Raw genomic sequence first — 27,872 nt, 5'->3', positions numbered from 1 at the left:
TAGGTAGCCAAGATGGCGACTCGTCTCTAATTCCAGTAAGGAAACAGTGGGACGCACGTTCTAACCTAACCTAACCTATTCTAATAAATTACCATAATTATTACAACCAAATTATTAGAATAGGTTAGGTTAGAACGTGCGTCCCACTGTTTCCTTGCTGGAATTAGAGACGAGCCGCCATCTTGGCTACCTGAGGTAACATTAACTGTAAATTCTATAGGCACTTCCCATCACTCGCTAAAAATTTGAATTATTAAATAATTTCTGGATTTTTTTTTAACTCTTTGCGCCCTGTGGGCACTAAGAGGGCTTCTTTTAGTAGGCCATTATTGGTTCGGTCAGGCTCACAATGGGGCGACTGAGTGGCGGGGGACGAGGCCCGACATATCCGAACGGTCCACCCCCCGAAAAATTCCTGGATTATTCGAGCCATTCGGCTTCGATCCTGGGTCTCCCAGAGCGGAAGGCTACCACCTTGACCGCTCGGCCATTCGGCCGTCTAAATTTCTGGATTAAAATCGTCTGTTTCTTTACAATATTATTCGTAAATGCTTAAATAATTATTATTTTAATAAAATACGCCATAATTTTAATCCTAAACACAAAAAAAATGAAGAAGTTTAACCGATCTTCTACTCTCCATGCTAGACGTAGCGAACGCCATTATCGACCGAATAGAATTGCCAGATGGCGGCGCTCGTCCATCCGCCGTTCACGTTTCGGGCTGAATACATGCGCCTCAACCTCTATTTTCCCACTTGGAACACGTTAAAAGTCGAGAAATGCAAAAAAATATTGGGAGTTAGTGTGTGTGCGCGTGTGGAAGGATTAAGAAGTAGATCGGGGTATTCCTCAGCCCCCTTAAATTGGTAGGAAAATTAATCGTTAACCTGTTTTTTCCTAACAATTTGTAATAAAATTCGGTTTTCGTTCGTTTAGTCTGAGGTAAGCTGACGTTTGACCGGGCGCCAAATTTTGAAAAAACAAGAATTTTCCTTAAAAATAGATATGAGAAATTTTAAATTAAATATAAAATGCATGAACTATAAAATTTAATAATGAAATAAAACGGACGTCCACCGTGTTCCCCCTTTATCAACCCACGACCGCGATTTAGCTTAGTAAAAGCCAAGGGAGTTTAAAGTAACAGACGGAAATTGTCCAAGAGACTACTCTTGAGGAAATTCCCCAAGAAAAGTCGTCGAATAAATTATAATAATCAGAAGTAACGAAGTAAACCAAACGTTTATCCCGGAAAGAAGGGAGGTTTTCTTTTAAACTCTCCGCCCACGGTCAGCCACAGGGCCTCCTTTAGCCGGCCCGTTACCGGGGAAAGGGCACCGGCGTCCGGACGGACCGCACCCCGAAAATTCCCGGCAAAAACGGACGGCGCTGCAGACGAAAGGGCAGGAAGAGAAATGTTTCGTCCGCGAAAAGGAGGAATTAAGTGGGCGAAAATTTAAAAAGAAACGCGATAAAGAAGAGGAATTTGTGGAGGGAAAGAGAAAGGAAAAAAAAGAAAGGTACTCACCAATGCCAAGCTGCTGACCAATATCATAAAAATAATCAAGGATTCGAAATATTTGTTTTCCACCAGTCGATAGCTCTTGCCGCGCAGAGTGGCGTATCTAGTCCAGAATTTGGATTCTTCGTTTCCCGCGCAGAACGGAAAGCGTTGGTAACATTTCTCGGGAAAACAGTCGGCCGGATATTCGGATATGATGACTTCGGATGCTTCGCTTTCTACGTTAGTTTTGTCCACTTCTACTTCTTGGTTGAGGACTTCCAGGTCTCCGACGACTTCTCCTACAGCGAATACAAACCGGAAAACAAAGCTTTTTGCATCACTTAACCTGCCATTATCGGACCAAAGGCCATCTTGGTCTTTCTGCCCCATCCCACGTCTCCCGCCTTTACCAACGTCGCGGGCCAAACTGGCCCAAATAAAGATTTTCGGCGGGCAATGAAGAGAAGTAGTTCGGCCGCCACCCGGAGGGGGTTGACTCGTCTTATTTGTCACTGCCCAAGTCGTTGGCCGCGCATAACGGTTAGGCCATCGCGTGAAAGAAGGATAGGACCGACCCAAATTATAATTCCCATTTCCGGCAACCATTTCTTACTTTGGACGGAACAGCCATTCAGCCGGTAGTAAAAATGAATTGCGCCTCTGCCTGCCCATTTTTACCAGACCAACCAGAGTAAGAGCCGGGGCCAGAAAAATTTTCCAAGCTTCCCCCTGCAGGGAAGCTCCTCCCTTCTGGTCCTCCTCTTCTGAGGAATGCCCTTTGCCACCGTGTGGGAAACAACAGCGGGCATAAAAAGCGTATTTGTATCTGCATAGAAAGGATTTTTACGTGTACGTCGTTGGTTTAGGCTGCGACTCCACTAGCCGTAAAAGGGCCGTAAAACCCCTCACCGTAAAAGCTTTTAATCACGTGACCATGATATTTTACGCCTGAGCAGGTCGTAAAATATCATGTCACGTGATTAAAAGCTTTTACGGTGAGGGGTTTTACGGCCCTTTTACGGCTAGTGGAGTCGCGGCCTTAGAGTCGGGAATAGACGGGGGAAGGAAATGTAATCGAGGAAAAGAGCCAAAAACGTAAACAGGATAAAAGAAGAAAGGAATAAGAACCTGGTTGGAAATCGTCTTTGCTGGCGTCTTTCTTCTCTTCTTGGGAGGCTTCTGGCAGTGAAATTCGACTTTCCTCTTTGGACGGTTTGTTGAAAGAAATCTCTTTTTCGTCGTTGGCCTTCAGTTCCTTGACGTTGTCGGTCGACTCGTAGCCCGCTTCGTCCTCGTCCTTGCCAACGTGCGTCTTCTTTCCGTACACTTCGTCCTGAAGCACCAAAGATTTCGTTTCAATTTCTCCCCTTTTGTAATTTCCGCCGACTTTACGGCCAGGGAGGACCAACCGCCTCCTCCCCGGTTTATGCCCCCGTTAAACTACTTAAATCTCTTCCACTCCTTTTGTCGGAGGGGCCGTCACCGCCCGCCCGGCATTGGCCTGGTCTTCCGGGCTGTAGTGTGCGACTACAAATTAAGTGGTAACCTAGACGGACCACGCCACTTCTAACTGTTTACAATGGATTATTTACGGATATAAAATACAACTCCCCTCAGTCCTCCATACGTGGTAATCTCCGGGACCGACACGAGCCGTATTTTATTGACCTTACTGGGGTAGTGTCAATCGCAAGTAGACGCCTTCCGACGGAATGGAACCCTAAAAAATGTGGCGGCCTTAATATTTAAAACGACACTACGAACCAACGAAAGCGTAACCACAGGCGAGTGTAACAATAATGGAATCACCGTCGGTGTCTCTCGGAAAAAGGTCTCTGCCGCGGTTTGGTAGGAACTGGGTGTATTTCCGGGGAAACGTATAAAACGCCGCTGTTACCTATTACCAGGTCTTCTACTGTTTATGCCGAGTCGTCCGAGAGCCGCCGGCGGTCTGCCCTATACGGAGCTAGTGTAACCAGGGGTGATATTCACGGGTTCGCACAGGTTCGGCCGAACCCGTTGTTAAAATTTTCAGTTTTCCGAACCTTGTTAAACACACGGAACATTTCTCAGTGGTTTTGTTTTTTTTTTTTAATATATTAAAATATACGTATTATACTCTGTAATACTACTAAAGTAGAGCCTTATACACCATTCGCACCGAGCATTTCAATCTAGATTGTGAGCAAGGTCGGGGACTATGTCTTGGTGCGATCTCTCTCGACCGAAACGAGTTTAATCGCGATCAACTCAAGAGAGTTCTTGAAACTAGACCTAGTCATAACAGAGATTCCACAATTTCACGCGCGCGAGATAATACAAGATAGCCACGGAACACGTGTCGGGCTATGGACAGCGAAATAAAAAGGATATTGTATTACAAGAGATGATGACATCTGTCTACTATGAGTAGTGCCCTCTGCCTAAAAAAAAGGTCGACAGCACTAATTTACTATTGTTACCTGGTCTTCGCCCAGGGATCGTTACATTCCAAATACGCAACTGATTATTAGATATATCGCAAGAAAAGGTATTGCATTTATTTCTAGCCAAAACTTCCATTTCGTTTGTCGGTGATTGTCAGGTAAAAATTTTCTGCTACAGAACCCTTTGTTAACTATTTCGAATATCACCACTGAGTGTAACTATCTGATGCCGCATTTGGAAAATGTGCAAATTAGACCGACGGCCAGCGGTCAGGAGAGGGGAACGCGGCACGCCTAATTCCGCCCCAAGGCCACACGTCCTTTAATCGACCAGCCCAACAAAGCGCCGGCCAGGCCACCAGATAATGCCAATTCCGGGAATAGGGATTTACGCCGTGGCAAGTAAGGCGGGCCGGGAAATTTCCCTGCTCGCCTCACTTGCCGAAGCGTAAATCCGACCCACCGTCGTCGGAAAAAATTATCCACCAGTTAAAGAACAGTTTGCCGCATTCCGCACCACCGATATTAATAATTAGAGGAAAACGGGGCGCCCGTACTTTGGCACACTCGGAGGACCTTCCCACCCCTTTTCCTACTCCCTGAGTGGACCCCAAACGACAGAAATTCTCGACTTCTAGCCTACTCTGTAAATATAAAAGAAACTAACCAATTGATATTTGTCCGTTAATTTTTTGTTTTCCCGGCAGAGTTAGCCCCGAGTGCCACCTTGCAGGAGCGCGATCGGACGTCCAAGCGTAATGTACAGGTACCAGGCCCTTTCTTATAGCTTGCGGCTTCCCCCTTTTTCATAGTCTGCCAGACATTTTTAATTTCCCGTGCCGGATCAGTCGGTACTTTTATTTATTCTTATTTTATATTATTTATTTATTTATTCGAATTTAAAACTGGTCCCGCTTAAGTAGTTTTCAGAAGAGAAAACTGCAGAAAGAAATAGATATAACATTTGTGTTATCGTCCTAACTATTTATTAATTTCCATCGCCGTTCGATCTTAATCGTTGGACCTGCGCCATAAGCACCGTCTGCTTGCACGTGATAAAATTTACCAAGTCCGTACGATAAGTGCACCGCAAGGCTGCATAAAAAATACCTATTCTATGTTATAATGTTATTTTCGTCTACGAGTACGTAATTTCTATTATCAGAACTTATTAGACTGGTTTTAAGGATTCTGCAACACAGTTTCACAGATCAGAAATTTACTTTATTTGATATACCTGGACACACATTTAACTATTGCGTTTCAGACTCTCTCGTCCCTCCTCAGCAGGTATTTGTGCAGTACATTGTTTTTAAAACTTTTTCCTTCATTTACTTTTTCCGGCCGACAATCAATTTTAAACAATAACAATAGTAAAACTGTAAACTTAAGCATCTCTTCTTGTTTGCTTTGACTTATTCTTCTACGCCTATGTCGAACGTTCTCTTTATATTTCAGACACACCCCTTCCTCTATGATTCTTCGCCACGATTGGTGTATTTCTCGTCCGGTATTATTATTTATTCTGTTGTGTTGTCTAATTCTTAGACAAAACAAAGTCAAAGCGAAGTTTACAGTTTTACTATTGTTATTGTTTAAAACTGATTGTCGGTCGGAAAAAGTAAATGAAGGAAAAAGTTTTAAAAACAATGTACTGCACAAATACCTGCTGAGGAGGGACAAGAGAGTCTGAAACGCAATAGTTAAATGTGTGTCCAGGTATATCAAATAAAGTAAATTTCTGATCTGTGAAACTGTGTTGCAGAATCCTTAAAACCAGTCTAATAAGTTCTGATAATAGAAATTACGTACTCGTAGACGAAAATAACATTACAAAAAATTAAGGACATTGAGGCATATTAATTTAACCTATTCTATATATTCATTTCCGAAGCACTTTTTTCGCGCGTCGAATAAAATATATGGCAAAACTAGCGTAAACCGGAATGGCACGACAGGTATTTTAACGTAGAAAATTGCTCCGGTCCAACAACTTATTCCGTTTAGGCCGGTTTTACCGTAATTTAGGCAAATATTATAACTTTAACTATTTCCACTAGCTTTGCTCTTTCGTGGCATCATGGCCGGGCACATTCCTTCAAATTATTATCCAAGACCAATAAACCTTATTTACATGCAGAAAAAACGAAAACATACCTTTTCCTTGTTATCTTTCTCTTTGAGTTTTTCCTTTTCCTTTTCCTTCAGTTCCACTTTCGTGGCTACGTGCGCAGAATTTATCAGCGTCTTAGTGTTATTGGCCATTTTTATGGGTATGGCTTGTCCGTTTCCTTTAAAAAACAAAGCTACCGGTTAGCTTGTAATAAACACCAGACGTAAAAAGAAATTTCAAATATAAACGCCGAGTATGGTCACAGTTAAGTAGGAGGCGTTAAAATTATATGGTTGCCGAGACGGTGCGGCGGGTGGAAAATTTTTACCCATACAAATAGGTCAGAAGTTTTCCGCTCTCTTCCCCATCCCGTCTTCCGCGCTTCCAATCGTCGTCGACCCGGCACCGGCGGACGTAAGTCAAACGTATTCCTGGGCCCGCATTTTCCCCGCCAAAAATTTCCATATAGATAATAATAATCAACAATTTATTTTAAATTAGAAAAAGTATTTACCGTTACATACATCGTTTCCTTTTACTTTTCCTTGTTATGTACAGTCAAACCTGTTTTTATGCGGGGGATAGGGACCGCATTAAAAAAAACGCATTAAAAAAAATCTCACGAAACTTCACGAATGGCTGTAAATAATAGTTTTCGCAACACAATTAAAAAAATAATTTTTTTATGCGGTCAACAGAGACCGCATAAAAAAAGTCTCACATAGAAAATAACTCAAAACCGTACGAAATAGAATTTATTGACAACAGATGTCAGCACTTGACTGCATCGTCTGGTCTATCGTCTGTTTTACATATTTTTGTCCAGGTGGTGTTTTGTTGACTTAAAAAGTAAATTATTTCATTTTTCGCATATTCATGCAATAATATTACTATAATAAATGCATTTATGCTATAATAAGTTTATTTAGCTATAATAAGTCAACGTGAGACATGACGAATCGCACGAGACTAGTCGCCAACTATACCGCACAAATTAAAAATTCGCATTAAAAAAATCGCACAAATAAAAATCGCACATAAAAAGAGCGCATAAAAACAGGTTTGACTGTATACGTAAGCGGGAAAACGATTGGAATCGTGTGAAATTTGACCCTCCCAGGTTTTTTTTTTTTTTTGCAAATATCCACGTTTTGACACCTGGACCCAAAACATCAAAAAATCGGCAAAAAATTCTGTGAATATGTATATATGTAGGTATTAATAATTTGATTAAAAATATAAAATCCGAGCAACGAGTTACGTAACTTTCCCAGCTGTTAAAAAATAACGTTTGCAGTATATTTTTAATAAAATAACATTGTGCATGGAAATCTGTTGGATTTTCTTGTGAAAATATTTTATACTAGCAGGTAAGCTCGGTGTTGTCCGGGAAAAAAGAAACGTTAAGGTTTTTCGTACTTCTAATTATATTATATTATAGTATTTGATTTATACAGTAGATCATCGATTATCCGAATGTCAATTAACCGAAAGCTTTTCAGTCGGCAAGTTTAAATTTCCGCAAGTGCTGTGGCGCTGCAATCTTTGTCTATGTCTTGGGCTACTCCACTATTATTTTTGTTGGTGCGCGTGTTTTAGCTGGCAACTAGCGCGACCATGAGAAGATACTTAAAAACGTGCCAAGATTTGAACCAATTTCAACATGGGATAGGTTAATATATTTTTTCGTACATAATCGGTTATCTGAAAAATCGATTTTCCGAACAACCTAGTCCTCAATTGATTCGGATAATCGATGCTCTACTGCACTTACGAAGGTTATCACACCAAGTGCCCAATCTAACGCATTTTAAAAATTCTTTAAATTGTGTACAGTAGAAGAATAAAGAATTTTTAAAATGTGTTTCATTTGCTACTTGCTGTTATAAACCATTACCTAAGATAATCTTAGTAGTTATATAAATCAAACACTGTAATACAACAAACATTAAAACGAAAACTATATAAAGAGTTTGGTTATTTTAGCCTACCAATGTCACGTTTATCACCACACTCGGATGGTATAAAATGTCAAAATTTCATTGGTCAAGTAGACAGCAATTGAAAATATGAAATCTGAAAAATTTCAGATGATATATTTTTTCCTAATGTTAATTCAAGAAACTGTACCATTCACAGCAGAATATCAAACGGTAATCTGCCAACCAATCAAATTTCGCAGGAAACAAACCAAATGTTTAAACTCGGCATCCTGGAAAACTGATTAAAACATATCTTGTCTTGGCCGGTAACCTTATATTATGTAATTTTCCTATTCGAATGCCACCGTACCGGTGGTCCGATAGAAAGAGGAAAGGGAGTCGAAGTTAATTCGACCAAAAGTAGTCTTCCGGAAGAGAAGATGGTCGACGACGACTGATTAATACCGGTGTACTTTTAATATTTGAAAAGTGATCCGTGTTGGATGGGTTATGATGGTCCCGCACGTGATCGAAGTTGCTAACCTTAACGTCAGAGACTTCGTATGACTTGTTTAAATAAACAAAATCTTGTAAAAATGCTAGAATAATTCCTTTTATGTGATGATAGTGTTTAAAATCTTGGTAACAGATTGCATAAACCAAGGGTGCTCACACTTTTTGCTGTAAGAGCCCTAGTTACCTACCCGAAAATATTGGAGCCGCAGCTAGTTCTTTGTATAAAAAAATAAAAATAAAAATTCAGAATTACAATGTATTTATTTTGACAAAGTAAACTGTTTTTACTTATTACATTTTTAAAATTTACTCTTTGCTAATTGAAATTTTACGAATTTGTAATGTTGAAATTAATTTTTGATAATTAGAAACTGAACTTCTTATTAATTCTTTTAGATGTTGGTTGGTTAACTGTGAACGGAGCTTCGATTTAATCAATTTTACCGTTGAGTACAATGATTCAATAGCCTAACTCTAAATTTTTTAAAAACACGAGTTCACTGTGGCTCCGGTGTATTTACAAAATACAGAAATTTTTTAAAATAACATATATTTTTTAATTTATTAGTTAAGACACAATAAAGCTCTTGAAGAGCCGCATGCTCTCGCGAGCCACTCTTTGGGTATAAACTACGTGGGAAGCATATTCTCGTAGATATTGTGTTTAGGAAAAATTATTGAGCTGCAATTTGAAAAAGAATTGTATTTATCTGACCTTCCTTAATCTCGAGAAAGGAGTTAGATATATGAAAGTCGACACCATATATGGAAAGCTTAGGGGAGGCCCAGATTAACTATATACGTACAGTACATTCGGTTTAGAAAGGAAGTAATGCCACCTCCAATTCAAAATTTTTCCCCGAACGGAATTAGACACGAGTTTATTGATAACAGGAAAAGTACGATGTACAGGGACAAGACCACCACTAAAAGAATTGAGAGAAAACCGCCTTTATTACACCAGAGGGGCTAAATAAATTTAAAATCGTGCCGTTCGGTTTATGCAATGCGCTTGCTACGTTGGAAAGAATGATAGATAACTTGTTACACCATCTCGAGTGGACTATGTGTTTATGTTACCTAGACGATATAGACGTGTTTTCCGAAACATTCAAAGGTCATCCGTTTGAAAGCCGTTTTACACTGCATACGGGATGCGGGTCTCCAACTGAATCCGAAGAAATGCACATCTGGTGCTAAACAGAGAAAGATACTGTACTTGAACACCTAATATCAAATGACGGGATACGATCTGACCCTGAGAAATTACCAGCAGTCACTGATTTTCCGACTCCAAAAAATGTACAAGACATAAGAAGTTTCCTGTATCTATGCTCCTATTACTGCCATTTCATTAAAAATTTCTGCTGTAAAACTCAGCCATTGCAGAAACTACTAAAAAAGGACTCCACGTTCACTTGGGGTCAATTAGAAGCTGATTCCTTTGCTACCTTGAAAAAAGTACTTACTTCTGACCCTGTATTAGGATTGTACAACGAGGAAGCCCCAACAGAATTCCACACAGATGCCAGTGGCTATAGAATTGGGAGTATCCTAGTTCAAATTCAAGATGGCAAGGAAATGGTAATTGCTTACAGATCCCGGACGCTTACCAAAGCAGAAAAGAGTTATTTGACCACGGAAAGGGAGTGTCTTGCTGTGATGTGGGCAATCAACAAATTCTGTCTGTATCTCTTCGGTAGATCATTTGTTGCGGGAACAGATCATCACGCATTATGCTGGCTAGCCGGACTGAAAGACCCATCGGGAAGACTCCCTAGGAGGGCCTTAAGACTTCAAAAATACGATGTCTCCATATGCTATAAAAGCAGACGGAAACATAAAGACGCAGACTGCCTTTCGAGGAATCCCATAGATGTCGACACTTTTATGGAAGCCAGTATACTGTAGCTGCTACATTTACGGATATTGCTGTCGATCAGATTAACGATCCGAAACTGGCAGAAGTGATTCGTGCTCTTGGAAGGTCTGAGCCCATTAAGGGAGAGTTTGGACTTATCAACGGCGTTCTTTGTAAGAAAAATTACGATCCGAATGAGAAAAAGTGGTTACGTGTAACCCGTAAACACTGGCGTCTGGACATTCTGCGACATTTTTACAACGCTCCTATTGCTAGTCACTTAGGAATCGCTAAAACTTATGACAGAATCAGAAAACGATTCTTTCGGCCAAGGCTACACTGCACAATAAGACTATACGTCTCCTATTGTAGAAACTGCCAGAGAAGAAAACAGGTACCACAGAAGCCACCTGGTTGCCTTATTTCCATTCCACCAGCTACAGCGCCCTTTCATCGAGTTGGTATAGATATACTTGATTCGCTTTCAAAATCCCTACAAGATAATACAGTAGCGAATCGAAAATCGGAATCAATTGGGGACTGGGGTTGTTCACATTAGGGATTTGTTCCGATTACGGTTTATGTACGAAAAAATATATTAACCTGTCCGATGTTCAAATTTTTCTCCGTCGCGTGTCGCTTCGTGTTGAATTTTCGTCGATTTTAAGCCTAACGAAAATTTTTATAATAATAATCGAGGCTATCGTATCGTTAAAAATTATTTCTGCATTTTGTACAAACAAAATAAATATATTGAAGAATATAAAAACAGGAAAATTATACTTTAGAAGTAAATTTAGTATCAAAAACGTTCGATTCAGCACGACACAGTCCGACTGAAAATCGTGCCGATTACCGGCGATTCTGATTACCGGGGTGCCGATTTACGAGTCTCTACTGTAAATGGATTGTGGTCTGTACCGATTATTTAACACGATATGCCATCACCAGGGCTTTACCGACAGCTGAAGCCTAAGAAATAGCTAGATTCCTTGTCAACGAAATCCCGTTGAAGCATCTCTAGAGTCCTAATCACCGATCGAGAAAAAGTTTTTCAATCGAAGCTTGTGTCTGAACTTATTCGGTGCTGCCAGGTAACACACAGCATGACGACCGCATACCATCCACAAACAAATGGATTAACTGAACGCTTTAACAAGACATTAACCGATATGATGTCTATGTATGTCGATAGTGAGCAGAAAGACTGAGATCGATGTAGCCATTTGCAAATTTTGCATATAATACTGCGAAGTGAATACGATAACGTGATGCAGATCGGAATTCGGAAATTCCGATCTGCATTACGTTATCGTATTCACTCCATTCTTTCCACTTCATAGACACTAAGCCGAGATAATCACGAACGCTTTATTCCCATATCAATCCGAAGATCAACCCGACGATTACCTGGGATACTTAGTCACGACATTCGAAGAATCGAGACAGTTAGCTCACCTACGTACATTAATGGCCCAGCAGAAAGACCGAGGACGGTACAACGACGCACGCCAAACCGTGTCATATCGGCCTAGTGATCTTGTGTGGATATTTATGCCTGTGCGCAAGGTGGGTCTGTCTGAAAAGCTCCCTATCCGTTCAGTTGTGAGGCCGCTCAGTGAGAAGAATGTCCCGTAAATGTTTAGAAGAATTTTTAAAGATTTATGAAAGTGAACCATGCCTTTGGCATGTTAAAAGTAACTAATCATGACAGAAGCAAAAAAGTTGCTTGTTTATGTTTAATTGAAAAATTGAAGAACATTGAGCCAAATGCTAACAAAGAAATTGTTGTAAAAATTAATATAATCAGAACTGCGTATAGGAAGGAAATGAAGAAAATCAAAGCATCAGTCACATCAGGATTAGGAACTGATGAAGTACATGAACCAAAGCTGTGGTATTTCAAATTATTAACTTCTGTCTATTGCCAAATACCTTAAGAATGCCGTGAGCCTCTCATGGAGTGAAATTGCTGTTCGCATTACAGTATTTTGGTTTTTTATGCTTGGTGTAAACAATGATAACAGATTTAAATACGTTTCTTCGTCCATTCTCAAATAGTTGTGCCAATCTTTACGTACTAACTTCCGCGACCGCGAGTTTTAATACAATTTGTTACCAATAAACATCCAAGAACAGCTAGTACGTCGTCATCAGATGCCATGACCGACTGACTGACAGAGATTTTCCTCCTCGTGTGTGGGCCAGTGGCGTAGCTAGGGGGATGCGATAGGTGTGGTCCGCACCAAGCCCCTGGAAAGCGACAGACTTATAGGGGCCCCAAAATCAGGAAAAAAGACCCGAAAAATTTTTTTCGGGGCCCACAAATCTGGTTCCGCACCGGACCCAGAGAACCCTTGCTACGCCACTGGTGTGGGAAATAGGAAATTCTGAATTTCCTCAAGGCCAGGCCTGCACAGTTATTTCTTAAAGGATTTCATTAACGTGTTTGGGCCCCTTAAGCGATACTTCGGCCCATATAAAGTTTTTAGACGATTGTCTGATGTTACCTATGAAGTCGAGAATTTTGATCCTACATCCAAGTGGAAGAAGCCGAAGGATACAATTCACGTCCTTCACCATGAAACCTTATTGTCATCCCAATATTCAAGACAATGACCCTACCTGTGATGACGATAGTTCCCATCCTTCTGTTAGTGAAATCGACCCTGACGAGTCGCGTGTGCCCGAAAAAGCACCACAAAAAGTGCCGGAGTCAACATTTGTCGGACCAATGATTAGTTCTAGAACTAGGGCCAAATTAAGGAGTGCCTGAATGATAGCGGGACGCTGTCTTCTTAGGGGAAAGTAAAATGCTGCGTTCACTTTTTTCCAACCATCAAGCATCATGGCAGTGGTGTGAGGCCCTGGGCTGGGATGAAAAACATTCTTTGAACCATATATTCAAACAAAAACGAATCTTGATCTTTGCAGTTAATTAAAATTAAGGAAACTAAATTATAAAGGAAAAAAGAAAAAAAAAAAAAGGAAATGTTAGGAAATGTACAACACCAAACGAAAGACAGTGTCGAGTTGTATTAAACAAGTGTCTTTCTCGGGAACTGATCTGGTCCAATTTCATCTGATAGTGGAGAAAGACCAACGGAAACCGAGAAAAAAATTAATAACCAATAAAGTTACGATTTGCGAGACTACAGGATATTTAAGCCCAGGCCACAAAGGACACTTCATTCCTTGCCCTGGCGTCCTGCAAGGCTATGTCCCTGGCTGGGGTGTTTCCCCCCAAAGTTCTATCTTCGCGTATCCTCCGAAAGTTATAGACCTTTGTTGAGAGAATTAGGAAATTTCGATCTGCATTAACCGGGCATCATTTCCTGTTCGTTAGAATGCAACATCCGGTCAGCGATAAGAAACCACCCCGGTCGCTGGACTTTCTTCTTTTTCTGAAGGCTATGCGCCGAAATCTACAGGGACTTCAACCCTTCGTGAAAAGTATTATTGATTTTATTGTAAGTTAATTGTCTAATAAACTACTTGTGTTGTTTGTAAACAAGGCATCAATCACTGACTCAACTGCTCCGACATGTCGCTGATTAGAGAGGTTGAGGCGCATGTATTCAGCCCAAAACGTGAACGGCGGACGGCCGAGCGCCGCCATCTGGCAATTCTAGACGGTCGATAATGGTGTTTCTATGTCTAGAATGGCTAGTAGAAGATCGGTTAAACTTCATTTTTCTTGTTTGGGGTTAAATTTATGACCTATTTTACTAAAATAATAATTATTTAAGCATTTACGAATAATATTGTAAATAAACAGACGATTTTAATCCAGAAATTATTTAATTATTCAATTTTTTAGCAAGTGTTGTGAAGTGCCTATAGAATTTACATATGTTTGTCTTCATAATAGCTTATCTCAAGATAGGTTTGTTCTTCCACGGCATCTTCTACCATCAACAGCGTAATACGTTTGTAATTTTCTAAAAATTAATTTTCCGAGCTGCTTTCGAATTTACATAAGCAACTACTTCCTTCGACAAAAGAATGAGGTAGTCCTATCGTCCAATCGTACGGTAGGAGACACAAGGCTAATTAAAACTAATTATTTAGTGTTATTAAACATCCTATAAATACTTTTAAATAGTTTAATTTGTTTGTTTACCTTCGCTGGTAACCCTCGATGTTAAATGTATCCGCCATTTTTTCAACAAATTTCCCGTGAGTCAATGCGCGACGTTCAATGAGTCACGTGATGTTGTGAACGAGCGCCGCAACGTCTTTTACTTGGACTTAGAACGTCAAACGTGTTCTTCTGCTTGCCGTACAAATTTAACGTTTGTACTTGCTCAGTCTCTCTATTGTTACCGCTGAGCAGTCCAGATGGCAATGGTGACGATAACGAGATATATCTCATATAATCGTTATTTTGTTTAAGAAATTTCTCTCCTCCCCGTGGTTATCATCGATGTCTATGAATCGGAAGGTCTCTAGTTTGAACCTTTTCAATGATACACTAGTTTTTTAGAGAGGATGAGGCATAAATACAAACATTAAACTTGTACGGCAAGCAGAAGTACACGTTTGACGTTTGAACTCCAAGTAAAATACGTTGCGGTACACGTTAAGAACAATATCCCATGAGTCAATGTGCTACGTGAACATCTGGCACCGACTCATGGGCAGCGTTGTCATTCCTAGTACATTTGTACTGTGAAGCTTCGGAAGTGGGTCTACTATTTGTGCAAATAAGAAAATTTTTTCTAATTTTTGTATGGAAGAAAATAATAATAATAATAATTATTATTATTATAAATTAATGTTGTACAAAGAAACCGTCAAACAAGAAAAAAAAATAGTGAAAACGAAAAATGAATATTACATGTCCATAAAAGAACATGTCTGTAGAAATTTCCGAGAAAATCGGACTTCTCAGGTTGAAACAATAGATGAATTTGAGTACTTAGATCGAACATCTTCGATAGGAATCGAATTGTCCGTCGATGTTGACTCATCCAACGACCTGGCTTCCGATCTCGTTACAATTCGTAACGAAGGGGGGGACCAATTGGAGAGCGGGAGTCAGTTGGCATCGACCTATTGGAATGTTCGATCTGGGACTCAAGAAAAACTTATAAAAACCGACAAAAAAAGGGATGTGACGTTCTCTCAGTTCTCTCGGTTCTTGGAGCTTTGGCTCGCGATCTTACGATTGTGTGTGTTTCCATGATCTTCGGCAGTTGGATTATATCTCTTTTGGAAGGTCACCCGCTCCCCTGGATTTGTCACCTGTCATCTGAATCGTCCCTGCTTCCGGAACTCTCCCTCGAGAAACTGAACAATGCTCCCCGGGGCCATCATACTCCTGCGAAAACATCGGAGAACTTTTCTTGTGGACCTTCGCATTCGAAAAGGGGCCCAGAAGACTCGAACGCCGCCGCTGATAAAAGTGTATCGTAGTCAGGGCCGGTTCTAGGGTTTTGAGCGCCCCGGGCAAAACAAAATTCGGCGCCCTTTCATACAAGAATATACAGATTTACTGCAAATTAAAAAAAAGTAAAAATGGCAAAAAATCAAAATTACACAATAAAAAAACTGTGTAAAAAAGTTATTTATTTGCATTAACAACACTTGCCGTGCTTTAAAGTTTACAGAAAGACAAAGTTATTTAACCATTAAGGCGTATGACAGGCGCCAGTATCACTTTGACTATTCATAATTTTGTTAATATTTGTAATTTATAAATTTGATCTCGTCCATTTTTTGAGTAGATTGTTGTGATACGTGATACTGATTACAAATTATCTTTTCAAAGTAAATAAAAATAAACTTTTTAGAGATTAAAAAGCATTTGACTGCATCAATGTTGTGTGATAGAAGCCAAAAAATTCTTAGGTTTCATTATTTTAATTAATAAATTTTTGTTTTTGACTATTAATCCTTTTTTTGAGTTATTATGAATTCTGACTATACAAATAGTTTTCTTTGAATAATTTGATTATTATTTATATCTGTTGACAATAATAAAATAATTAGCGGTGTGACCTTTATTTGGTATTATTAAAGAAAAAACAATTTATTGCTTGCTAAAAAAATCGATGTCTCATGAAAAATGATCAATTTTAATTTATAAAATCTAAAAAAATAATGAATGTAAAAAAATATTTTATTTTTATATCGGCGCCCCTCAAAATTTGGCGCCCGCCCTTTATCCGGCGCTGATCGTAGTTGTAAGCACCTTTTGTTATATAAACGGGTTACGAATGAAAACCTGTCTCTTGAGAGTTTCTTTCACTCCCACACGTGGATCGTGACCGCGCGACATTCTGACTAACGCAGTCGTTCGGCAAACCTCACAGTACTTCTCGGGTACATTTTGCCTTTTCGAGTACATTGAAAGTACACTTAGATTTTTAGTACATTTTTGAGTACAGTATAATATTTCAGTACCATTTATGGTTCAAAATAATATTTCATGCCTTAACGAAAAAATTAGTTTAGTTTAATAAAGTCTCACTAGTGTGACTAATGTCACTGCTTGGTAATTTGATTTACCCAATCACAACATACACATGGTGTATGCCGGTCGACGTCGACAACATAATGCAAATACAATACTATAAATAATATAATAATATAAATACTATTATATTATTTTCTATCACTATAATTTAATTCTTAACTATGAACTTCAATTTTAGTAAGCTTGGTAAAAGAAATAACTTTTGTTAATTTGAATCTGTCCACGCATATTTAATTTATAATTTTTTTTTATCCATAACTATTATATTTTTAAAAATGCAATTTTTAATGTTGTATTTAACGAAAAACCATATAAAAAGATTTTATGAAAATAGTTTTTGAAATATATAATTTTAAAGTATTCATGAATATGAATTTGAAATAAGCGCAAAAATTGAGTGTGATGGTATATTAATATCAGAAGTAACCAACTATAGAAACAGTACATTTTGAAGGAATATAGTACAATTTTTGAAGGAGCTTCTGTACGTTTTGAAATTTCATTGTGGCAACGTTGTTCATGGGATATTGTTGAAAAATGGCGGAAACGTTAAACGGCTACGAATGTTACCAGCGAAGGTAAATTAACAAATTAAACTATTTTAAAGTAGTTTAATGTTACCTATGGCTCCAAAATGGCGGCTCGTCTCTGATTCCAGCAAATAGAAGAAAGGAAACAGTGGGGACGCACATTCTAACCTAACCTATTCTAATGATTTCGTTGGTAATTTATTAGAATATAATTTATAATTATGGTAATTTATTAGAATGGATTAGGTTAGGTTAGAACGTGCGTCCCCACTGTTTCCTTTCTTATATCTTTTGGAATCAGAGACGAGCCGCCATTTTGGAACCATAGGTAACATCGTTGCTTACGAGATAAGAGAGGCTATCGCGTTTCGAGAATGCGCAGGTTGACAAAACGGTTTCTCGCGGTGGCCGGCAGGGGCGCTGCTACACCCCAAAAGCCCGAGCGTTGCAACGGATAGGAAAAGCTTCTTAGTACCTCGTAACGCTCGCACATGTTTATTCTGATTTATACGAGAGAAAATGTGCAACGGGATTACGTACTAAATGCATTTGCAATCCACTCATTTATGGATAACACAAGTGAAAGGAAATATTACTCCCTCGAGAAAGTTACTTTATGAAACAATGTTGTACAGTACCTGTCATCTGGTGCTCCCGTTTTTTATACTTAATCTCTGTAAAGTGAAATGTCTCGTCTACAAGGATTATATTAATTATATAGTATATAGTCCTCGGTTGCTAGGAGCGAGTTCCGAATCACGTGACGGAACGCAATCGATGTAAATATACCACGGTTGGAAAGCCAATAAGAGCGTGGTACTTTGTCGTCTTTCTGTTTTGTTATTGCCGAATTAAAAAAATATAAGCGAAACAGAAGACACAGAGTTAATTTATTACAAACAAATGGATGATAACACGTATATCGACTTATCCTTGACATTCTTTCTTCGTTAAGAAGTTCAGGATATAAATTTTAAAAAATATTCCTTCATTCCTTCCCACATAAAGCAGCTTATTTAAATCATTTTGGTAAAGAAGCGATTTCTCATACTCGGAATAACTTAAGAGGATATGGATAAGCGGGATATGTCCTCCTTTTGCCTGGTTTATTCGTTCTGTATAATATTTATTTATTTACACTTTAAAAATATTATTTTAAGAATCATATGATATATTATCATATTATGACGAATAAATTGCAGAAGGCATAGCGCTAATTAGTTTTAAATAACAAATGCTTTCATATAAAGGATTGATTGATAAAATCATATTTTGTATTTTTTTTTTTTTTAATATTGCTGACATAAAGATAGAAAAGAGGGGTATTTTAAACACATTTTTGTGTATTGATTTGAAAGAAGCATTGCCTATGATCCTATCATCTAATCTTACAAAAAACAAACTTTGTAAATTTCTTTAACTGCATTTTTATTTATATATTTTTTTTTTTTTTATAAATTTATAAAAATTTTCAAGTGTCTTACATTTGATTTTAAATAGAAAAAAAAAAATCTTATTACGTGATGTAATACTTGGTTTCAGCTACATGTCGTATCACACAAAAGCTTATGATTTGTAGAAAAATAAGAGTAACTATGAATTTCTTCTGTAGTGAAATAATCTAAAAAAATTTATCTCATTAATTAAAAATCAGTAATTTATGAAATCATATCTCGGGATTTAGAATGAACGAAAAAAGAATAATTACTAATAAACAATACATTTATAAATATTTATGGAAAGAGACATTCACGCAATTAATTTTTAGGCTAAAGTGCTGTCAAATCCGTTGAAATTTAAAATAACGATTATATGTTTTTTTTATAAATGTTTTTCGAGTGTAGACACTACCCAGTTGTTTCATTGGCTTTGAAACTTTGTGTAAACTTTTTAATCACATTATATTTATTAACCTAAACTGCATCTAATGAATATACAGTAGAGAACCGAAAATCGGAATCGATTGGGGACTGGGGTTATTCAAATTAGTGATTTGTTCTGATTACCGATTATGTACTAACAAATACAGTCAAACCTGTTTTTATGCGGGGGATAGGGACCGCATAAAAGAAAACGCATAAAAAAATCGCGCGAAACTTCACGAGTGGCTATAAAAAATAGTTTTCGCAACACAATTAAAAAATATTTTTTTATGCGGTCAATAGGAACCGCATAAAAAAGTCTCACGTAGAAAATAACTCGAAACCGTACGAAATAACTAGGAATTGCTTTTTTTAACTCCTCGGGCCTTTTTCTGCAACACCTAATGGGGAAAAAAATCCTCTAAGAATTTTAATTTTTATATTAATTAATTATTTCCACTTAAATACGAATCTAACATTAAAAAGTTAAAAATAATCGTTAAATAATGATTTTATTTGATAAATATAGCTGCAGGAAGTGTTATTTCATTTAACAAGGCGTGAAATTTCACACCCGCAGTCTAAAGCCGGAGGGGAGCTAACTTACCGCATCTGTTCAAATATAACATAATATTTATGGTTTTTATGCTATTAAAATAAGAGGGGACCGAAAAAAACGTACGAGAAAAAAATTTTACTGAATAAAAAATGAAAAAACCTGCTGATGTCATAGAAAACAACCAATAGAGTTTTAAAAAATTTTACAGGAGTCAATTATGTTCCAATTTGATTGAAATTTTCATATACCGCACAAAACAAATCGCACAAATAAAAAAATCGCACAAAACAAGTCGCACAAATAAAAATCGCACAGAAAAAGAGCGCATAAAAACAGGTTTGACTGTATATTAACCTGTCCGATGTTCAAATTTTTCTCCGTTGCGTGTCGCTTCGTGTTGAATTTTCGTCGATTTTAAGCCTAACGAAAATTTTTACTAAGTAATCGAGGCTATCGTATCGTTAAAAATTATTTCTTCATTTTGTACAAACAAAATAAATACAGTAGAGCGTCGTAATTGGAACGTCGGTAATTGAAATGGCCGGAAATTGGAACGATTTTCAGTCGGACTGTGTCGTGCTGAATCGAACGTTTTTGATACTAGATTTACTTTTAAAGTATAATTTTCATGTTTTTTATATTCTTCAATATATTTATTTTGTTTGTACAAAATGCAGAAATAATTTTTAACGATACGATAGCCTCGATTATTATTATAAAAATTTTCGTTAGGCTTAAAATCGACGAAAATTCAACACGAAGCGACACGCAACGGAGAAAAATTCAACACGAAGCGGTACGCAAGGGAGAAAAATTTGAACATCGGATAGGTTAATATATTTGTTCGTACATAATCGGTAATCGGAACAAATGACTAATCTGAATACCCCCAGTCCCCAATTGATTCCGATTTTCGACGCTCTACTGTATATTGAAGAATATAAAAACATGAAAATTATACTTTAGAAGTAAATCTAGTATCAAAAATGTTCGATTCAGCACGACACAGACCGACTGAAAATCGTTCCGATTAACGAGTCTCTACTGTATATGTATGATATAGTCTACATGTTTATCTTTTATGCATTTACATGGTATGTTATGAGAATATAGTAAAAATCTATTAATAAAAATTGGTAATTGTTTATAAGCCATACACCAATGTTTTTGCTCTCAATTTTGTTTACGATAGAGACACATGCTAGACATGTCCAAAACACATAGAATATTCCAGGGGCCTTAAATACTACACAAAATAAAAAGCAGTTAATATGTTTATGTTTAATTCTTTTCTTTCTATGATTCACTTCTAAAAATTTTATGGGTTGGTAAAGGTCCTCACACAGAGTTCAGCTTAGGGCCTTGAAACACTTAGATCCAGCCCTGTGTCCCACACAAAAATTACTGACATTTTAAAGTTTAAGGAAATATCCTTTTAAAATTGACAGCATAACCTGTTCGTATAAAGCTGTAATTGTCTGTTTTTCGTGTGGAAATAGATGAAAACTTATATTCGGTTCCTGTATGATTTTTTTGTTTATAGACTTTTTTAAACGAGTGGCCCCTCGAATATTCTGTGTGTTTTGGACATGTCAAATATTAAATATTCTGTCTTTATTTGACTATCTAACTCTTCATTACTTTGCATTTTACACACCTTATGTTGCAGGGATAATTTAGTAAAAACTAACGTAAATTCCATAATTACTTGCTGAGCACATTCTGTTAAATAAATAAAGAATTTTATGTGATTGCATGGTTACATCATTCAATTCTACAACTTTGCTAACTAAAGTATTAATTCTTCCACTTGAACATATTGTTATTCATCTGGTAAGGTAATCATTTTGGAATTTTTTCTAAATTATCCTGCCTCTCTACAGCATCAAACAGTCTTGCTTAATCTTGCTTTGTTGCTATTACCTTGTCCCAGACAGACATTTTTTTCTTTGTAGTCTATAAACTATGCTAACTGTTATGAGCAATCTTAGAAAAACCAATATCTGAAACCAATTGACTTCTAGAAAGTTTTGAGTTTGACATTTCCTCCTACAAAGAAATTATCCAATATAGCCTATCTTTAATAAGATAAAGGTCCCGGATTCAGTTCAATATTTTCATGTAAGTAAGAATAATTCTAATAACCAGTTAAATTCTGTTAACTTCATATTCATATTGTTTATCACTGTGTAAGTACTAAACAATAAACCACTCACCATAATAAACAGTAGCACCTCTCAAATAATTAAATAAAATTCTCATTGAATAGGAAAACAATATTAATGATAAGTGATGGTAATTTGCAGAAACTGGGATTTGTTTTGAAAATATTTCAGATTTATACTTAATTTGAGATATGACAATGTAACTTATTTCAAACACAACTTATTTATTAAAACTGTGAAATGGAGAAATTTGTTCTATGTAAAAATGATTACAATGACTGCCTACCTTGAATTGCAATTTCTAACCCATCTCCAACCACCAATTCCAGATCTGTGATTTCCTTGGGACTTTTCTTCTCTTTCATTATAACCTGACCGTCGACTAATATTTCTCGACCGATAGCAACATCTTCCAAATCTTCCCTAATTTCCGTTGTCTGATCTGCAATCTGATTTCTAGCTTTTGGTCTAAGACTCTATAAAATGTCATACATACCAATAAAATTAATTATTATGAATTACACCATAAAGCTTTGAAATAATAAATAAAAAATATTCCAATATATTTTAAGTATTACAATGCAATAATTCTCTATAAATATCTAAAAATAAATATGGTAATTGAACAGACTAATAACTATCACAAAGATGATGGTGTAGTAATAAATTATTTAAGTAAACTCGTATGTAGCAGTGGTGTAGCGTGGGTGTCAGCCGCCCGGGGCGGAGGAAAATTTCGCCGCCCCCTTATTTAGGTATTTTTACAAGATATCATTTATTGTGAAATTTTGCCGCCCCTATAAGTGCCGCCCGGGACGGGCCGCCCCTGCCGCCCCCTATAAGTGCCGCCCGGGACGGGCCGCCCCTGCCGCCCCCACTAAGCTACGCCACTGGTATATAGTAAAATTATTACATAGATTTTCTCCATTTTATTCCAAAGTACTAATATGCTAAATAGGGTTGTCACCTTTAGAAACTGGTTTTGGAGGGGGAGGTAAATGAGAAGACACACTTATTATTTTTATGTTCTCACAATTAATATGCTTTATACAGTAAGTACTTTAATTACATTGTATTCAACATCAAATGGTGTTTGGCAAATGATAAACAAGCCAACAAATATCATCATCATCATCATCATCATCATCATCATCATCGTCATCATGAGTTAACCAATTTTTTACTTATAGAGAAACAAATCAAAACTGGAAAAATGTAAATATTAATCACCTCAATAACCTTAGTTTTATTCCAGTATTATCTTAAAAATGACAAATGTTTTTGAACGGTTTGACTGTCCTGCTTTGAATCAGTTATACGTGTTCCATTTAGAATGTTTGCTCTATCGCATTATACAGTAATACTTCGGTTTTCGTTGACTTCGGTTATTGTCGATTTTTTTCGCGAAAAATTTGCCTTGGATTTCGTCGGCGTGCCAGAGTGACCTCGAAGCTAATTTTGAGAAAACAAAGGGCGACCCACGCATTTTCCGGCTCGTGTGGCGTTATTTCTCATTCTGTGAGCATTACCCCACAATGACCCACCATTGGCCAACATTTCCGTTCCCCGAACACTGGGAGTTCGGTCGTGGGTTCACGCTTTGGCAGGACGGGCCAGTCACGTGGCGGTTTTCCGGTCTTGATAATAGACGAAGGTAAGTGATGTTTTAAAGCAACTTCTTTGATGTAATTTAGTTTGACTGTTCTGACCTTACTGTTGGAGATATGTGTATATTCCCTTTTGATTATGGATTGAAAGCTGCCAGTTTATATGAGTATGGGTCTCTTGATATAGATGGAGTAAACAATGGATATGCTGGATTGCTGTAAATTGATGTTGAGACAGTACTACCAATTATGAAGAAACTGATGTCTAGGAAATGTGCTGATGAGATGCTTTCCTGTTCAACATACAGGTGCAGGTCAAATGGGTTTGAATTAATGGAATGCAAGAAAACCTTATGTATGGTCTATTATGCCATTTACAGGTATACCTCGCCTTACGTCGGTAATTGGTTCCTGGAGAGACAACGTAAGTCAAATTTACTTGTGTAGTTTTGAAAAACGCCAATAATGAGCACTTAAAGACCGCTAAATAAGACGACGACACAGAAACACAGATGTTTTTGTGTTTTGTTCTGTAGGATTTATGATGATTATATTAACATTTACTGTAAATGTACATATTTTAATATGATTTTATGTGCTTTTAATGCTTTTCTAGTGATATAATGACTTCAATATTTGTGGCGGACAGATGTAAAGTCAAATAAAATGACTTAAACTTGATTTTTATTTTTCCATATACTTTTTTGACAAACAACGTAACTTGAGGCATACCTGTAGTAAGAACATAATTAACATATCTGGTTTACAGGGCTATTTATTCAAACAAGGGAAAAATTTTGTCCTCCAGCTGACATATTACTTATTCACACAATATTCCAGAAATGAGGCTTCCTATCAGTACCCCTCTGTTCTGGTGATAAATGACCCATTCAAATATAAAGACTAAATTGTGACATACCATGTTGACTAGCTCTAAGATGGTAGTATGGTACTTGCCAGGTTATTTAAGGTTTTAATCATGAAATTGCATAGCTCACAGAAGTACAGTTCTATCTTGATTGAAGGCTACATGAACTGAAAATTATATATTGTGATGTACACCCTTTCATATTAGTTTTAGTTGTTATAACTGGTTGACCATGTGCTGTATTTTTTACAACCCTATAGTAGTTATCTATATTGTTGTATCTGTTGAGTATTTTTTCAATCCCGATAATAGAAAACTTGGACTTATCTATATCTGGTTGGAGTTGGCTGCCCTGTTGTGCATTGTAGCAAAAGCAAAAATCCTAGCTGAGGATGATTGGAGCTGTCTCTTAGGTATATCATGTGTAAGGAACTTGCTAATGTAGTGTTTGTAAACCTTGTGACCTTGTTCTGAAGTTTTTGCAGTCAGCCAATACTTCTGTGCACTCTGTTACCTGGATATACTCTAAAATCCCTTGTGTGTAAGTTATGATCATGATGATTACATCTTTTGTCTTAACAGCTCTTGTTTTGACAATGTCATTGTCAACCAACCATCTCCTGGTGTCCTTTTAACTTGGTGATGATTTAAAAATTGTTGAAAACATTTGGTTTTGTTGTTATTTAGTAAAATGCTGGATATTATTTATATTGTTTTGTTATTTATTCAGAATATTTCTGTAACCAGATGATGATTGCTTAAGACAATTGAGAACATTCATTTTGCATTAAATTTGTTTTCAAATCTGGAGTTTCAGTGTTCAGTGGACATTTTATATTGAAATTCAATTTTTAGCAGTTTCACCTCACTGCAGATTTAGCCTCTCAGGCCTAATAGTCTGTCTTGCAAAACATTATAAAACATCCCAGTTTTCTTGTTATTACAACTACAGTATACTCCCAATTATCCAGGATGATAATCAATAATGGAGACAAGGATAATGCAGAAACACAGTTAATCCATTTCAATTAAACTTAAATGATTTTTTATTATTTAGTTTTTAATTTCATATGAAATTTAATATTACAGTTTATATATTATGAATGAAATATGTTTTGAGAATGATAATTAATTAATTAATAAGTTTTAGATGAGAGTTGAATAAAACTTTCAACATAAACAGAAAATTCAGAAAAATTTATTGAACTAGCACCTCGAGGTTCACTATCAGTTTGTACTGACTAAGGCTATACCGAAATGTAGCCAGTCTGGTTGTGGGGTAACTCGACTGAGGACTTTACAAATAAAAGACACGTGTTGTTAGCAGGAAATACTTTAATAATAGAACAAAGAATTAATTAACAAACAGCTAATGGACTTAACTAATATCCTTAAAAACTATACAATGCCTTGAACTTATACACTAATTAAGGTAATGCTTGAACTAACACGAAAGAAAAAAAAAATGCACTTATTCTAAAATACATATATAGATACATATACAAATATTTACATGGTGGCATATTTGGTCGTCGCATCTTATTAATACAATTACGTTACAGATTTGATACCCTTTGTTCGCAGGCACGTGGTCGAACCCACTCCACAAACACAATATATGGTGCCAAATTAAAGAATTAATCGTCCTGATGAGTACTCCTAGTTCTTACATATAATTTTAATTTAATTTATTGCCAGCTTTCACAAAATTCAAGTCGATGGGGTTTGAGTGTCTTCACGCACAGTCTTTTCTTCTCTTTGTTCCAGTTTCAAACCTTACCCATAATCCTCTCCCCTAGCGAAGGATCAATCCCGTCTCCAGAGTCTACACAGGAAAAAAAAAGAGAGAACCTACACGTGTGACACACGTTTTTATATTCTCCCCTCATCCGGGAGTCTTTACTGGGCACGTGACCTTCTCTCCACCAATCCGCATTTACCACTGTTGTGACCCCAAAAGGTGATACGAATGCGTCACAATCAACAGAAAACCCAATACAATATTATACAGAAAAATGGAATGAATATATATAAATTACAACTATTAAGTTCTTTACAATTACAATAGTGGTGGAGCATTACAAGTTTCTTGTATTATTAACAGAGGTTGTCAGCTAGAGATTTATCACATGTCTTACATATACAGTAGTGGCCAAAAGTAGAGCTACCCTTGACATACGTTTTAAAAATGCAACCTCTATTTCCTTCACCACCTACTACATAATTAATATTGTGATAGTTGAAAAGAGAACAAAGAAAGAGTCAAAATACTCAACTAATGCAAACTGATTTTATTTTAAATTTCATTTATAAAAGTAAAAACAAAGTTTTTATATTTTACACTGTGACAAAAGTAGAACTACCAAAGGAACTATGCAGATTTGCCCAGTATTTTTAACACAAAATATTAGTATTTTGTGGCGTAACTAGAGCTTCTGATCACTGCATCACATATGTGTTCTGTGGCTGTTTGCCATTTTGTTGTGTGTAAATACTGTATATAGAATTAGAACTCTTTCTTCTTTCCTTAATTCTTCTCCCTTCCGCTTTTAACCCTTCCCGTCACCTGACAGAAATGGCATTTTTTGTGGGTCCTGATTGGTGGTTTTAACAAAAGGGACAGGAGGGGGTCCTGCCCGAATCAAATTGAGTCACAAGGGTAAGAATAACGGACACTGTTTGGTTCGACACCGAGGAGAGAAGTCTGGCGAGTGTGACCCAGAGACAAGGTACGAGGCTTAGGACGAAAGAGAGAGAGGGCCAGTACAAACCACGTGGGGACAAGGACTTGAAAATAATTTATCCAGCCGATTTACCCCGGCACCTTATGAGTAACTGTTTTTTTATTTTTCTGGATGCTGACGAATTAGAGATTCACTGTCTGCAAGGTGCCCATTGTCGACATTATCTTAGTATCAGGACCCACAAATCTAAATTACCGGTAGACTATCTTCATCCTCTATCCTTCTTTTCCCTTTTTAGTTTTAAGTAGTAATACTATTCGTTTTAAGTTTAATTGTAATTTTTGTTTAATCGGAATTGTATATAATTGTCAAATTCCTCGGAAGTCTGAACGAGAGGAGACATGGTAAACAGACCTGTGTAACATCGTCTCCGTGACAGGCATTCTGTTCACTGTTAATTGTTTTAGTTAATAAAGCGACTTGTTCGTTATTTCTTCGTTTATTATTACGTGTTTACCTCATAACCTTTCACAGTTCCATTGAATCAACTAAGTTGTCTGGAGGAATACAATTATCAAATGATATCAAACAAAGAATGGTAGATATGCATTTGAAGCAAAAAAAGACCTTTACTGAAATTGGTAAAATCTTTAATGTGCATAAAACTATTGTCGCAAAGTGGTGAAGTGTTTTCAAATATATGAGACCATTGTTTCTGCCAAAAAGTCAGGTAGACCACGAAAAATAACACCACAGTTGGATCATTTGATC

The 27,872-nt window shown here is 37.0% G+C and overlaps 1 protein-coding gene across 4 annotated transcripts in view; it reads right to left on the bottom strand.

Annotated features, from left to right (window-relative positions):
• LOC136990759 (sodium channel protein para-like) overlaps window positions 1–27,872 on the bottom strand; it is a 476,095-nt gene that overhangs the window by 32,502 nt on the left and 415,721 nt on the right. For all 4 annotated transcript variants that reach the window (XM_067289190.1, XM_067289191.1, XM_067289193.1 and 1 more), the window contains 4 exons: window positions 22,229–22,418; window positions 6,091–6,224; window positions 2,636–2,840; window positions 1,532–1,806 (listed from right to left, as the gene is read on the bottom strand). In XM_067289190.1, coding sequence (XP_067145291.1) covers window positions 1,532–1,806; window positions 2,636–2,840; window positions 6,091–6,224; window positions 22,229–22,418 — 804 coding nt within the window. The remainder of the gene's footprint in view (window positions 1–1,531; window positions 1,807–2,635; window positions 2,841–6,090; window positions 6,225–22,228; window positions 22,419–27,872) is intronic.

The sequence above is a fragment of the Centruroides vittatus genome, unplaced genomic scaffold (assembly GCF_030686945.1).
Source record: "Centruroides vittatus isolate TY-2023 unplaced genomic scaffold, ASM3068694v2 contig_134, whole genome shotgun sequence".
Lineage (NCBI taxonomy): Eukaryota > Metazoa > Arthropoda > Arachnida > Scorpiones > Buthidae > Centruroides > Centruroides vittatus.
The sequence above is the reverse complement of the archived record's forward strand: the minus strand, read 5'-3'. Positions and strand labels throughout refer to the sequence as shown.